The sequence below is a fragment of the Coccomyxa subellipsoidea genome (assembly GCF_000258705.1).
Source record: "Coccomyxa subellipsoidea C-169, whole genome shotgun sequence".
NCBI lineage: Eukaryota > Viridiplantae > Chlorophyta > Trebouxiophyceae > Coccomyxaceae > Coccomyxa > Coccomyxa subellipsoidea.
Window position 1 is genome coordinate 1,665,350 of NW_005178037.1, and position 15,105 is coordinate 1,680,454.

The 15,105-nt window shown below is 53.6% G+C and overlaps 4 protein-coding genes across 4 annotated transcripts; 2 read left to right on the plus strand and 2 right to left on the minus strand.

Moving 5' to 3' along the window:
* Nucleotides 1-152: 152 nt before the first annotated feature.
* COCSUDRAFT_53249 (hypothetical protein) lies at nt 153-1,879 on the plus strand. Its single transcript, XM_005648659.1, has 5 exons — nt 153-228; nt 409-613; nt 750-940; nt 1,081-1,191; nt 1,403-1,879. Exons 1-5 carry the CDS (start codon nt 174-176, stop codon nt 1,549-1,551), a joined length of 711 nt encoding a protein of 236 aa, XP_005648716.1. The 5' UTR covers nt 153-173; the 3' UTR covers nt 1,552-1,879.
* A 1,715-nt stretch (nt 1,880-3,594) lies between these two features.
* On the minus strand, nt 3,595-7,656 carry COCSUDRAFT_62685 (hypothetical protein; the record flags this gene model as incomplete). Its single annotated transcript, XM_005648660.1, has 10 exons — nt 3,595-3,772; nt 4,024-4,391; nt 4,678-5,046; nt 5,332-5,544; nt 5,776-5,851; nt 5,942-6,116; nt 6,586-6,718; nt 6,931-7,038; nt 7,152-7,280; nt 7,507-7,656. The coding sequence occupies 10 exons, from the start codon at nt 7,654-7,656 to the stop codon at nt 3,595-3,597; spliced, it is 1,899 nt and encodes a 632-aa protein (XP_005648717.1).
* A 30-nt stretch (nt 7,657-7,686) lies between these two features.
* Nucleotides 7,687-10,371, minus strand: COCSUDRAFT_62686 (hypothetical protein; the record flags this gene model as incomplete). Its single annotated transcript, XM_005648661.1, has 2 exons — nt 7,687-7,798; nt 10,184-10,371. The coding sequence occupies 2 exons, from the start codon at nt 10,369-10,371 to the stop codon at nt 7,687-7,689; spliced, it is 300 nt and encodes a 99-aa protein (XP_005648718.1).
* A 1,216-nt stretch (nt 10,372-11,587) lies between these two features.
* COCSUDRAFT_41460 (hypothetical protein) lies at nt 11,588-14,624 on the plus strand (the record flags this gene model as incomplete). The annotated part of the gene is made up of 9 exons (XM_005648662.1): nt 11,588-11,842; nt 11,936-11,977; nt 12,085-12,275; nt 12,492-12,618; nt 12,726-12,830; nt 12,927-13,180; nt 13,301-13,757; nt 13,889-14,026; nt 14,187-14,624. 9 exons carry the CDS (start codon nt 11,588-11,590, stop codon nt 14,622-14,624), a joined length of 2,007 nt encoding a protein of 668 aa, XP_005648719.1.
* Nucleotides 14,625-15,105: the final 481 nt, after the last annotated feature.

Genomic DNA, 15,105 nt, shown 5'->3' on the forward strand with positions numbered 1-15,105 from the left:
AACCATTGTCCTTCCTTCAGATTTGACGCCACTCTCTGTCCTGGCCCTGGGCATCAGCCATCTTGGCCTGGAAGCTGTGACTAACTCGTACTAACTCTTGGTCAAAGCCGCTTTGCTTCACCTCTCTTTGCAGTTCGTAGGAGGAATTTCTAGAACTGTTACCAAGGAAAGCAATGGATTTCGATGAAGAGAATGCTGCTGCTATTTCTCAAAGATTGAAAGCCCACGGTAAGTTGATCTGTTGATCTCAGAGCTGCAATCTGTGTTTTCCGCGTCTGGACAAGGTTGATTGAGTGACTGGCTTTCTTTTTAAAACATTAGAGCTTGTTTTTGGCTATATATACCGACTTGCAGCACAGGGATGATGAGTGTGGCGGATAAGAGCACCTTGCTGTGGTGTGTTTTCAGGAGAGGCATTTCTGCGCATGTTCGAGGGCTCTGGGGATGAGGCAGAAGAAAATAAGGAGCCGTCTGCAAACCTGCGAAGGAACATCGTGGAGCCTGAGATCTCTGATGAGGAAAAAAACATCACCAGCAGTGGTAGAGATTCTGATGAGGAGCTGGAATTCCCAAGCGGGACTAGCTCACAGCAGCGCAGTAGACCAAATGCTAGGTGCTGATCTGCCTCATGATAGCTAGGAGGCCCTAATCGTGACTCCCAATCACTTGTTGCTGAAGCCTGCGTTCTAACAATACCATGAGCTGTAGTGTGCATCACAACTGGAAGTAAAGGTTGTCTCTGCTTGCAGCCAGAACGGAAATCTGGGACTTGCTATGTCCTTAAAGAAGCAGAGACGACTAATCATGTCGGGGAGATCAATCCATGAGCAGAAAACCAGCAGCAGGGTGTCCAGGCAAGATGATGGCAGGAGGACAGATCATGAAAGAGAAATCACATCGCAGGACTTTGAGAAAATGCGGAAAGAAGTCGACACGTTGGGTGCGCACCGCGCCGCTCAATTGCGTGTTGAAGACTGTGCAGGATTGTGGACCTGCTGCATGGGCTTAGAAGCTGCCTTCGTGATAGTCGCGTTTTGAAACCTGTTCAGCTCTTGCCTGAAAGGGAAAGGAAGTCTGCAGGTGCTTCGGCACTGGGGAAGCGGCAAAGGAAGGATTTCGAGAACTCCATGCTGCGGAGTGTCAATGCAAGAGTTCAAAAGTCTCCACGCATACCTGCCTCTATCGGCCAAGGTGAGCTGGCCAGTCTGATCCAGTGGAACACTTACAATCACGTAGCTTACATTCAGTTTGCACATCATATACTCATCTGTTGCTCGCGTGCCACAGGAACACTGTTCTGATATTGTGATAAGCAAACATGTACCTCTGTGCCGAGATTTCGTGTATACTTGTGTTGCTGTGTCCTTTCGTCGCATCAGCAGATTTTCATGTGAATGGACAGGTCTGGCAAAGAAGCGAAAGCAAAGAGAAGATGCAGCTAAGGAGCTTGCAATCGAGGCAGGCATGATGCAGCGGAAGGGTCTTGGCAAGAAACGGAAGCAGATGGAGAAGGCCCAGAGAAAGGGATCAAAACACAAAAAGCGGCCTTGAAGGGCTGAGGCTCCAGCAGGATGTGCCCTGACTCCAGGCAATACCGTCATGCGCAATAGATGCGCAATTGTGCCGCGATGATCCAGCTGGGGTGTTTTGAGCACTTTGCTGACATGCCGCAGTTTTAGAAATATTAATAGGAACTCATGCAATCCCTGCAAAGAGGTCAGGGCGTACTGTTTAGCATTCAGGATGTGATGCAGAACTCCAGCAAATTTTGCTATCAGGATGAGACTCCTTTGAACAGTTCTTCTCCAATCTACATGCCCATAGGGCTCCGAGCGTCTAGAGTCTAGAGTACTAGGCCTAAATTTGTACTTCTTGCATCCATCTTGCAGCCACACTTTCTGCCCATAAGAAAATCCACAGAAAATACGGCATGGTCCTCTCTTGTGTCCTTGCTAAATAAATCAAATGAAATAAGTTCAAAGAAAAACAATCTGAGGCAGCGTCTCAGATGGCATGGGTCAATATCAGCACTCTGCTGTAACTATCGGTAATGGAAACCATTCTGTACCGAGCAGGGTTGAAGGTAACCTCCTAAAAAAGAAAGAGTTTGTGGTGCCATAGCATATCGTGATCAGACCCAGAATATAATTTCTGCCTGGCAGAAAACCTGGAGTGAGCTTGAGGAAATCTTGGATTGAGACGCCCAGACCTCAAGTACAGTGGTAGGCCTTGCTCAAGAGCCCCAGTGGCCCCACAGGGGGTGCACGCACAAATTGACTAGTAAACAGCAATCAGATGACATTGTAAGCAGTTGACCAGAGTGACGCAATCCCCGGATATATCCTCCCCTGGGCGCCCACCTTTGCCTAGATTGCTGACTGCCACACTGTGATTGTCTGCATGCATGTTGCCATCAGATCTGAAAGCTGCAAGACTTGTGCTTGTACTGATTGTACCCATATGTCTTAGCCCCGCACACCCCTCAGTGTGCCCCAGCATTGCTTGAGCCACCTTGGCACGTGTATACTTACACACTCAGTCACTGTCCCAGCTACCGCTCCATGCCCAAACTACAATGAAATAAGCCATAAAAAGACAATTCCCCATGCCAGAACTTGCGTGTTGTTCAAAAGGTTTGGTGCCGCTGAAGTCAAGCTGTGTCCAGCTGGGATACGCAGAGGAGGGCCACTTGTCACTGCTGCAGGGCCCTCCTTGCTGATCTTCTGCTATTGTCGTACTGGTCTGCTCACATGCACTGGGTTGGAACGCTCGTGAAAACTGCCCTCCCTGCCTGAGTCCTCAATGTCGCTTCTGACACATCCAGAGCCTATGCCCGCACTCTGCAATAGCGGTATCTCACATGCCACCACACACAAAACCTACAGCAAAGAAACAAGCACCGCAGCATGGTCAGAACAACACTTCATCCTGGACAACGCTCACAGCTGTGTGGTGTCTATCATCACAGGCCAGTTGCGTCTGATTTGCTATCAGACTCCTGCCAAAGAAAAATTTGAGCTCCTTCAAGAGTGCAGCACCTTCCTCATCCCATCGCCTTCAGCATGCGATCTGAGCACGCAAGGCTAAGTAACAGCGATGAGAATACTGCCTCCTCCCAGCCTTCTGTGACGCAAGCACCACAGGCACAGTCCCCCCCGTCTGGTCCACGCTCCTCGGGCTGAGCACTCAGCTCTCCAACGCATTCACTCATGGCAAGAAGAAAGGAGGGGCCCCGGAGCCTATGCTTTGCTTTGCTCGATGCTGCAGCAGCGGCATCATCTAGTTCCCAGCAATGTCAAAGTGACATCCTTCCCCTCCTTGCCAAAAGCCTGGCGGCTCTATTTGCCGTGCACAATGCCCATATGCAGGGCCGGCCGGCCTCCTGTACCATGCTGCAGCCACACCTATTATTCCTGGCCCCACCATGTGAGGACCTAGCTGCCGATGATTCTCCTGAAGTTTTACCTCGCCGCACAATTAATAGATCAGGCTCTGCCGCTGTTTGGGTGCTTGGGCCGGTGCGGGTGCTGCCGGGTGACTCCCTGCTGGAGCGTTGGGGTTTAGAATTGAACCCCCAATGGGGTTGCTGGCGGGTCACTTCCTGCTGGAGCCTTGAGGGTTGGGGTTGACCCCCCAGTGGGGGTGTTGGCGAGGGGGAGAAGAGGGAACGCCGTCGCGGAAGGCCATGCCGAAAGCCTCCTGCGCCTGCTGCAGCGCTGCCGGCGCAGACGAGCGCTTCATCTCCTCCTCAGCTACCACACTCCCCGATGCCCTGGGGTCCCAAGTCGGGTCTCAGGCAATGACGCGGGTGGTGCCAGGTTGACCCATCGTACATTGATCAAGGAAACATGGAACGAGAGAGCAGAGCCCAGCAGGTAGGCGCCCAATGACAGCAGAAAGCAGGGGTCACAAGCCCCTGGTCGGGAGCACCACAGATCCCTTTTTGGATGGTGAGGTGTCATATGTGCTGTACGTATATTAGCAACCACAGCAAATGAGAAACTTGATGACTGTGGCGCTCACCTTGCGTACTGGAGGCTGCGAGGGCTGGACTGCCCGAAGCTGGCTCGGGACTGGAGGCCGGGCTGCGCGTAGCCGCCGCTTGCCTCCACTCCCGGGTGACCAAAACTGCCCCGGGCTTCCAGGCCGCCGCCCGGCTGGCCGAAAGCCGATCCCAGCGCCGAGGCGTCGCCGGGAAGGTGGCTCCTGTGCTGGTACAGGTCCATGGCGCCCTGGCTCAGGTTGGGCGCCGAGAAGTGGCGGGGGGACATGTGCGAGGGTCCCCCCTCCCGGGGGGCGCGCGCGTGCGGCGGCGGAAGTCGTTGCTGCAGCTCCGGAATGCTGTACGGCGAGGAGCGCAGGTGCAGGTGCGACCCGTACTGCATGCCCGCCTGCGCAGCATCAAACTTTTATGAAGGCCTCGGTAGCGTCACAGGTACTCTCTGTTGCATGTCAACAACTACAATACAAATAGTAACGTCCTCCATAAACTCTGGGACACAAACGTGTTTGTGGGTGATAATTATTAGGTTTCAATGTATCTCAAGCTGTCTTTTGCCCTTCAACCCGTGCCATCCTTGGTACGCGCAGACTCCACAACTGGACACAATTTCAACGGGGGGTTTTTTTTTGGACTGCTGGAACAGTATAAGGGAGCGTCGTGCAGTGGTGGCAGACCTGGCCGCTGCGCAGCTGCTCGTGCTCAGGTGTGGACTGCAGCTCACTGGAACTGGCCCCTCGCTGGAGGCCAGTCAAGTTCGGGTAGTACGCCATGCCGGCCCCAGGCGATCCGCTGGACAGCTGCCGGCTCTGGGCGGCGCCGAGGGCGCTGTCGAACGACTGCAGCGACAGCGGGGTGTGCTGCGCGCCGCCCCCCGGCTGCTGCGCATGGCGGCTAAAGAGCGGCGTCTGCTGGGACAGCGGGCTGAGCATGTGCAACGAGGGGATCTCGGCATCTAGCGTGAAGCTGTCAAAGCCGCCGGGACTCATGCTGCGCACTTGAGCTTCCGCGGCAACCGCCGGGTGCGGCACCGGCAACGACTGCGTCTGCATCAGGAAAATGCACATTCAGATTGAAATTTTCTTTTCAGGAGATATCAGATCAGAGGGACACAAAACCCAAACATCAGACATTCTCTATTGCGGCAGGTTCCGGGCGGCAGGTTCCGGGCATTCTTCCTTCCAACTTGGATGTGGTGGACAGAGCTGGGATGACTGCAGAGCAGCATGGAACACTGCCTTGGGTCCAAGATCACGCTGCATTAGATGCAGGAAGGCCACAGCAGATGCGACGATCCACCCATCGAGAGGTACACAAGGGGGAGCACTCACCCGCTTCTCGGCGGTGGGGTTGGGGGATGGGAAGGGGCTGAGCGTGCGCGACGATCCACCCATCTGCTGCTGGGGTGTGCCCAGCGGACGACCGGCCAGCTGCTCGCAGCGGGAGCGCCAGCCGTAGGCTTCCCTGGCCAGCGCCCTGTTGGCGCCCTCCAGCTCCAACATGCGCGCCCGCAGCTCTGTAGTCTCCTGCTGCAGCTTTTGCGTCTGCGCTCGCAAACACGGACCACCTCAATGATAACCCCACACGACCCTCATGCTCGACACTGACGCAAACGTGGAGATTACAAGGCAAGGGCGCAAGCTGTTGCATTTTGAGATGGCCTCCCCTTTAACAAATATCCTTGTGAAAGGGCCTGCCGCAAAATGACAGCTAGTGCGAAGAGACAATTCAGGCTTCGAGGAGAGCGGAACTCCTGAGAAATATTAGGGCCACACCTCCGCCGCAATTGTCTCTCGTTCCTCGGCGCGCTTTTGCCGCATTCTTCTTGCTGAAAGCCTATTTGTGACCCGCCTGCAGACCAAAACAAAACTCGGCACTGGATCACATGATCACGTGCTGCGACAATGCAACCAGCTGCAACATCAGTCCCACAGATCTCACCTTCTCAGGCGGCGGTACACCTGGGGAGAGACCTCCTCTTTGGTGCCGTCCTCTTTTTCCACCACAATGGGCTCCGTGCGCCGTTTGCGGCCCCTCTGCGACTTCTTGGGCTCTGCCGAGTTCCGCTTTTCCTCCTCAGACTTTGGCACCGATGAGGCATCGCTCTCCGACTCGCCTGACGCAGCGCCTGACGTTCCGTAAAAAGGGAAGCTTGGCTTGACGCTCGACTTAATTTGGCAACAAAAGGGATTTTTTGCCTTACTTTTCATTTCGGCTAAGATTACTGCCATTACATTATTTAGTTCCATGCATAAAAAGACAGATGGGAGCAGTGGGAGAGGAGTAGTGGATTTATGCCTGCTGCTTGTGCGTAGTTGGGCTGGGGTCTTCTCCGCAGGGACCTGAAAACGCCCGGACTGTCTGGGCCAGCATCTTGCATCTCCTCGTCTTTCACTACAGTTTGCACTCAGCTCCTTAGTATCAGAAGGGATTCATCAGTCTCATCTCTGCAGGCCATTGCTGCAGCTGCTGCTGCCTCTGCATCGAGCAGTCTCAACAACAACCGGCACGAACGCCAATCAAAGAAAATAAATAGAAACTAAGCGAGCTCATTGTGAACTGCATGCATGCAGCAGAGGGGGCACCTGAGGTTGTGCCAGATCTGGAGCGCAGCATGCGGCCATGGTGGCGGGGGGAGGTTGAGTCGGGTGCAGTGCCCTGCGCTGTGCCCGTCGTGCTCTCACCACCCGCCCGTGACCTCAGAGACCTCTGCACTTCCTGCACAGCGCACAGCGAGTCATTCAACTCTTCTGCAGCTGGAGAAGCACAGCTTCAAGAAAACCCGAGTGGCAGCAGTGTGTGAGACAGGCTCTCTGGGCACCATTGCAAATGTACATACAGCCGTGGAGAACATAAAGTGGACCACCCCAAAGGTCTTTCCCGAGCCCTGTTGTGAAAGCAATCAAAAGTCTGGAAGTCCAGAGTCTGACCTGTCCAGCAGGTGGGGGTTCTGCAAGAGCGGCGGAGGTTCTAAGTCCGGTGGTGACAAGTCGCATGGAACCAGGCTTGAGGGATCCTTGTTGGTTGATGGGACCAACCTGCGCACCACATGCTCAGCTTAGAGGTCAATCTTCACATATTTATCCCACTTTTGCATAAGCACCAAAGAAGTTTCCATTCTTCGAACTGTCACCCAGGTGCAAGGCAGCACCTGTGTCATGTAGGTGCTTGGGGAGGACGCAGCGGCAGAGAAGTTGCTCTCGGCGCTGACAGGGCGCGGTAGGGAGTGCTGTTGGTAGGCTGCTGAAATGTCTGGGAAGGAGGGCATACGGGGGATTGTCTGCGCCCACCACCCAAACTTTTCAGATGGTGCATATTAGATGTTCATCAGGGAATGTACATCATTCACAGCACAAGCATCTAGCAACCCTGACCCAGCAATTGGTTGCTGGAGCAAACCAAGGCGAGAGGAATCAACCCAATGGTGAATACACACAAGTCAGGGTGATCAGAGACAGAATGATTACAAAAATGAGTAATGAAGGAGTCACTTGCTGATGGCTCACTCTGTCAGAGGGAAGGGGTGGGCTGGAGGTGGCGGCTGAGATGGCGGGGTCCTCTCCGACGGCGTCCTCTGCCTCCACCAGCCACCCCAGATCCACGGGCTCATCGTCCTCGTGGGACGGCAGGGAGGGATCACCGCCGTGCTGTGTCATTTGGGGTGGATGGGGGGGGAGCCGCTGGCGCTAAGTGCGGCGGTTACGGGGTGGGGGCGGTGGCGAGCGGCTGAGCTGGCGAATGAGGGCACCGGCAGTAATCAGGCCGTCGCCTGGTGCCGCATGCGCCCATGGGTGGGCCCTGTTGCGGCCCAAAGCAGAATCCACATCAGGGCCCGCCACAAAATAGCACCACTCGCCTGTAGAAATCCGGTCTGACCGGCTGCAGACTTTGCGGATGCCGGTCTGACCATGTCCTGAGCAGCCTCTGGCTGACACCTCACAGATGGGAGGGATAGGATGTAGCGCCAGGGTTGGGGCCTCATTACACTCATTTCAATTCCTCAAACTGCTCACTGCGCTCCTCTGCAAATGGGCTGGGCTCTGCTTCGGTGGTGCGTGGACTTCTTTATGCTGGATTTGCCCCTTCCCTTGACTCTTATGGCGGTGAGCAACATAAATGTCAGACTAAAAGCGAGAGGGACCCTTTCAACGAAATGCAAGCAAAACATTCCACAGGTTGTGACCCTGATCATGCAATACTAGGAGCCACGCTGAGTGCTGCCTTTCATGTTCCAGCTCGATCAGGGCTCGCTAATATGCATCAATATGACATCAAGCTCCAAATCAGTGCAGGTTGGTTACAGGCAAGAGAGGCAAGAAGAACACAGTCGCATCAGACAGACTGGGGCGCCATCGGTGATGACGATCGGGAGTACCTGGTGCGTTATATAGCTATCCCTGCCGCTGCTGCGTCCTCCTGATGTTGATCTGCTTTGAAATGCAGTGCCACAGGGTTCCCCGCGTCCACCTGCAAAGATTTTAGTGCACCGCTAAAATCAGGAGCGTCATAGCTCACAGCACGGCGGATCGCGCGCAGGAAGCAAGTCAATTTAATATTGGTGCCACGAGGTTCCATCAGAACGATGATACTGACTGAATCGAAGGCAGATATGAGCTCTTTTCATCGCGCAAGAGTTCTGGGCGCTGCGCTATTCAGGGTGCCCTCTGGGTTTAGATGCTACCTGCTACGAGTCCCTTTCGATTGGTGCTCTCCCGCTATTCAAATCTACCCTTAGTGTTCTTCAAGACGGCTTACACGCTAGGTTGTCGATGCCTTAAGGAGCACAGCTAATTTCAGCCACGTTGAGGCCGCATCGGGCTTTTACTAACACTTTCGAGGTTGCCGTCAACCCACAACAGCAGCACATTCCCAATTTTTCTAGAAAAGACAACGTGATTTTTCGTCCTGACTTGCGACTATAATAGGATATGACGGGACATGATCGAGACATTTTCCGAAGGCCAGCAACACGATTCCAGACGAGTTTGACAGATGGCGCCTTCACAGCTTCCAGTGCAGCTGCCATCACATCTTGCTCACATGGAAATGATCACCTTGGACGAGACATCTCATGTCATCCCCTTCCCCCGTTTTTGGCTTTTGGGCATCGTGATAATCACGACGTGATTTTATTGCACTAATGTTCATGAAACTGACAATGCATGTCCATGCGGTGGAATGCTGGCGCGCCCGAGGGCCCTGTCATCGCATTGCCACAGACCCTCGAGTTGATGAAATTGCCATTCATGAGCAGGCGGAGCATACCATACTATGTAGTAGTTTTATGCATTGCTTCGGCATACACAGGCCAGCAAAGCCAGCACATGACACAAAGACATAATAAGCTGAACGCTGTAGCGAATTGCACGCACGTATCTCAATTTGCCGGCCAGGCCTGGCGATGCTGCGTTTTGCGGCATGGCATCATGATGTGATTCTTGGAGGTTCGCCCACTGGCAGCGCTCAGGCTGATCAGCTAATCACGGGGCCTCCGGCTTGTCAATTTTTTGGACTGCCACGATGACATCCAGCCATGTGACTACTAGGAGCAACCTTGCCAACACAGTGCGTCACGCCACACCAAGTAGACAGTATAGAACGCGTCGCATCCCAGTCTCAGCCTGAGGCTAGCATGCAATTGCACAGCGGGCATGATGATCTGATGTGCAGCCACTCCAGCAGGCAGTCTGCATGATGGAAGTGTCCACACTGTCCAGCAGTAGCAAAACATGTCAGATCTTGTTGCGTGCCTCTGAATGGCTCTCATAAACTGCTCCTGTTCCTAACTATACAAGCAGATCACCACTTCCTGCAAAATTCTGTTTCTGGACTCGCAAGAATTTGAGAGTAGTGCACAGTTTACCTGTAGCGCATGTAGCTTCTCATCCTCTTGAAAAGGCCCAAGGCAGATGGGACAGCTTTCCGCTTGAAGCTGAGAGCCGCTTGGCACAGTCAAAATGACCAGGTGGCAGAGTTGTGCCTCTGTGGCCCCAGCCTGCCCATGGGGTGCTGCATGTCGCTGACTTCTTGTATCTAAAGATACCAGCAACTGCCTGCGGTTCCAGCACAGATCTTTGGTAGCTTGTTGCAAGCTTGCCCATGTCTACACAGAATCGGATGCATCATCCTCGGCCTGTGAGAGTGTGCAACATTCCAGTTGTGAGGAGCATGTGCAGGCCTCACCTAGCCAGTGTGGAAACTTCCTCAGCACGCCGATCAGCATCGGCACAGATGCAGGACACTCTGGGAGTGTGCTCCGGGCTTAGCGCCTCAGGATTGGCAGCAGCTTGGGAGGCCAGCTGCACATCCATCATGGAGTCCTGTAGCAGTGCTGTTGCCTGCTCCATGGCGATCTCCTGCTCGATGCACATTCCCTGTCATTCGTAAGGACAAGACCACTTACTGTTTACGAAACAATGTTCCAGGCAACAAAAAGCTTAGGAGCAGTGCTGAGCAGGGAGAGTATGCTGACCTGTGAAGGAGCAAATGCAGTCCTATGTACGCATGCGTAAGTGCTCAAGAGGGTGTGCAGTGCAGACAGCTGCTGACGCCGCAGCTCGAGCTGACTTCCCCGAAGCCGCAGCAGGTCCTTGCTGGCAAGCAGTTGCTGGTGTTGCAGTTGTGCAAGCCTGAAAGGACACCATAGCCAATACGTTACTGGGGACTGCGCTTGATCAAGACCAACCAATCGCACTGATGTTAGAGCAATGGAGCCAGCAAACCAACCTGCGCTGCCCTGAAGCAAGATTTTGCAGTGCATCTTCGACTGAGCCCATTCTTTTCTCAAGACATCTTGAAAGCCTCCTCTGCAGGTGTGGTTCTGTAGATGTCCTGTCCGATGGCTCAGCTTCCGTCTGTTGGCAGACATATCTTCTGCTTTCCTCACAATCAAATTTCTCAGAGGACTCAGTGGGGCCCCCTCTTAAGCACCCTTCCTGCGCCTTGTCATCAAGTGCATTGGAAGTACTACCCACGAAGTCTGCGTCAGAACCCTTGTTGCAAACGCCATCGCTACATCTAGTATCAGTAAAGTCTATACACAGCAATCTGGCCCTGGCCAGAACGATTTGAGCTCTTTGCAGCACCTGCTCCATAACCTTGTACGAGCTTCCACCTATCCTATCGTTACTTCCCCAGCAGACAATGACTTTAATATTCAGTAGCTAGTCTTCTGCACTATCGAATCTCTCTCCATGCACATAAATGGCGTTTGAAGCGCATCCAGAGTCCATGGACTTCATTTGGCCAAGACTGCAGTTGCGGAGGCGAGGAACCTCTGAGGATACGCCTTCCGAAACTTACATTCCGACACCATCTAAGAAAATAGAGTGCTTTACAGCTTGTTGTGGAAATGATTAGGAAAGTATTCAGAGAGTATTACCCGTGCTTGTTTGGCGTGAGTGGAAGCATAGGATTTGCTTGACAGGGCTACTGATGATGCCTACGCCCACTCTGCAGAGGCTGCCTGCTAAGGCAGCGATACATGCTGGGCAACAAACGTCAAATGTCCCACGTAATGTTTGTTTGGCTGGCAGCCTTCGACATGGGATGGCCGGGATCGCCTCACGCAAGCCTCAGCCGTCCAGGATGAGAGCAGTCCAAGTGGCAGCCAACGTAGAAGATTATGATCCCAACAATCCAGACATTGACGACATTCAAATCAATAATCTCTCACGTGAAGAGCTGGGCCTAGAGGATGACGAAGATTTCGACCACTTCGAGCCAGATTACCTGGATCCTGAAGGCCGTGAATTGAGGCTGGAGGATTTCTACACAGTCAAAGAAGGAACACCAGAATCTTTGGTCTATGAGCTATATTCTGACGACGTGTACGGGCCTCCGGTGAGCAATGCCTCTCATGATGCCACCCCATTTGCTTTTGCACAATCTGCCTTTGTCCTTACAGACCATTGAGATGCTATTCTTACACTGCAGGCGGTCGTTTTGGCGGGCTTCAGGGCAGAAGAATTTGCCATGGTGCGCTCCATCTTCTTCTGCGCAATTGCTGAGCATACAATTCCCCGGGCGCTGAACTGAGATGCAACCAAGCTGTGCAATGATCAACGGAGTTGGCTGGCGCACAGGTGCGCGCGATCTTGGACAGCGCCGGCGGTCATGCCGTCAAGGTGATACCAGTGAAGGACGAGCTGCTGTATGAGAAGATGTCCACTGCCATCCATCTGCCAGAGCCAGACTGGGGAGCAGCTCGGCCACAGGGCTGGACCAGAGGTGGAGCTTGGGGTTCCCAGCGCACCATCCTCTTCTCTGGCATGAAGTCAGTGGATTTGTCACTCCTTACATTATCAGATCATTAGAAATTTGGGGGTCTTTAGATCTGCACTATTTGGATGAGCACTTGATGTTGTTGACCAGCTCTTGTATGCCGAAAAGAACTAACAAGGGTATATGCAAATGAGCTCTTGATATTGCAAAACACTCGAGTAGATTATGGCTGTCTTGGTGTTCTAACTGCCTGTGTTTTTGATGACAGGCTGGCGGCACAGGCTGCACTGGTGGAGCTGTTGGAGGAGTCAGGGCTTCCCCCTGTCTGTGCAGCTCTTGCAGTCGAGGAGGATGCTGACACGCAGCTGGGCACGGTGCTTGCTGAAGCTGTCCAGGTAAGTGTGACTGTGACAAGTTGCAATTTTGCATTCATGCCAGTGATTGCAAGGGAGTGATAGAAAGGGCCGCGAGGAGTAAATTATGTGGCTTGTGATTGTGGCAGGCGCAGCGGACCAGGCGGAACCCACACAAGAATATCTGGGAGGACCTTGACCGGACTGCTAAGGAGCTTCCAGATGTTGAGGACTACCTAAAACGGAGAGTGCAGGTACTTGCTTTTGTCTGAACATTCACATCCCTTGCTTTTGTCATTCCTGCACTTGCGTCACACAAAATAATGATGAAACTTGTAATTCCAATGCAGGAGATCCAGCAGGATGTGCAGGCAGGAAACCTGGACAACATCATGGTCAAGGATGACACAGGCGAAGAGGGGGCCGAGATCACTCTTGCCGAGCTTCAGGGCCGGTTGGGCTTGGAAAATGATGAGGAAATTGCAGATGCTGGCAGCAGTCCAGTGACAGACATTGAGCTGGAGGAAGGACTCGGAGCAGAGGCGCCGCCGCCACAGGATCCATCCACAAATGAAGTCCAGCAGCTTGGGTCAAGCAGAGACATGTCAGAAGGAGCTGGAGATGCCTCATCAGGGCAGGCACAGGGACCAGGCCTCTCCACAAGCCAACAGAGTGAGGGCACGCAAAGTCGGAGGGCGGATATGCATCCCAGGCGTGCGCGCAGTGATGATCGGGTGGAGCTGAGTGAGTCGGCGCTGGGTGATTCCCTGACAGCAGCAGAAGGGCAGGCGCTGCTGCAGTCACTGGGGAAGAACGGGAGTGTGCAGAGCAGTGCAGACAGAGACAAGGAGGAACGGTTGCAGGAAGTGCAGAAGCTGGCAGAGTCAGCAGGCAAGTTCTTCATGGACAGCTTGGCGCAGAATGCAGGCCTTGCAGCTGACCCCGACTTGCAGCCGAGCGAGGCGCCGGACACCCAGCAAAGCCTCGACATGATCGACGCCATTGCTGAGGGGCGCCTGGTCGCCATACCTCAATCCTCCAGCGATGGCACGCCATGGGAAGAGGACTCCAAAGCAGAAGCTCACCCCACCCGAACACAGCAGGAGGGGTCTTCAACAGAGCCCTTGGAGGACAAGGCTGATGAAGGCCAGCCATCTATCACTGTGATCAATGATGTGAAGGTGTGACTCGTGCTGCTTCCTCCTGATCATCCTCCTGATCAGTGTGCTTGGTGCCGGTCAGGTTTGATTGCTTTTGTGGCATATGTGGAACAAGTCTAGTGACCTCCTCGCTCCTGTTGCACCATGTGTAGGGTGAGGAGAAGGCAGCTGAGCAGATCATGGCTGATCTAGACAAGACCTTTGACAAGCTGAGGAAGGAGACGGACAAGGATAAGGTCACAGAGGCCCTGCGCAAGGAAGCCTGGGAACCCACCAAAGATGCCCTCAAGGTCTTTTCCCTTCGCATCTGCGCTGCTCCCTTGTCATTCGCTGTCATGTCAGGTAGCTTTTGCTGTGCAACATGATGAAAACCTGTGGTCCGCAGCAATGCTCCCCTTGGAATACAGGCATGCATGATGGATTAAAGAACCTGTGTGACTGTGGGGACAGGCTGCTCTGGCATGTGGCATCCCTGCGGAGGACCTGAAGCGCTTCATTGACGAGGAGGCGGCAGAGAGGGAGAGGGATGCAGAGAGCTGGGCCACCTCCTGGAGCAACATGCCGTCACTGATGCCCACCGAAGAGGAGAAAGCAGCGGCCGCAGCGCGCACCGGCAGTGCAGTCCATGACATCCTCTCGCCGATGCCCATCGAACGGCGCACACAGAGCCATGAGGCAGAGCATGCTGAGGCAGGCACAGAGCAAGTCAGTGCTCAGGAGGAGGGCAGTGTGAGCGGAGCCTCGGGGCCTGGAGATTCCGAGTTTGGCAGCAAGTCCGGCACCATGACCAAGAAGGAGCTGCGCGCATTTGCAGAACAGAGGAAGCTGGACTATGCACGGCTGCTGGCTGATGCAGAAGCTCAAGGCATCGAGCTGCCGGATGACTGAAGCAATGGCACGCCCTGGTAGCAGGACGGCGTAGATGCATGGACCCGTTTGCGTTGAGTTGCGTGTGTCAGATGTTGCAATCTTTGCATGCTATGACTTCAAATAGCTACAGTAGCTTCATGGAGTAAGGATGCATTACTGCTTACACATAATGTAATGCCATGAGAATGCACTCTCTCTAAGTAAATGACTCAGGTGCGCTACTCATCTTGAGCTTTGATTTACTTGAAGGCATCCGTGCATGACATTACCAGTGACTCTCCTACATAGATGAGCAAAGGTTCCAGGTTGTGCAGATCATCTGGGGACATGCTTGCTATGCTAGTCGAGCGCAAATTCCGTTCTACTTGTCACTAACTTTGGATTTTTAACTCAAGAAAGAATGTAATACCAATGCACTTTAGACAGAATTACAATGCAGGACAGATGCCTGATCTCAGTTCAGTCAATTCTGATTGCAGCTGCAGCACTTCTGCATTCA

Bases quoted from the DNA above. Each gene is read 5' to 3' on its own strand.
- COCSUDRAFT_53249 (XM_005648659.1), top strand. From the start codon at position 174: ATGGATTTCGATGAAGAGAATGCTGCTGCTATTTCTCAAAGATTGAAA. The intron at 614-749 runs GTGCTGATCTGC...CTCTGCTTGCAG, and splicing joins CGCAGTAGACCAAATGCTAG to CCAGAACGGAAATCTGGGAC. The intron at 1,192-1,402 runs GTGAGCTGGCCA...GTGAATGGACAG, and splicing joins ACCTGCCTCTATCGGCCAAG to GTCTGGCAAAGAAGCGAAAG.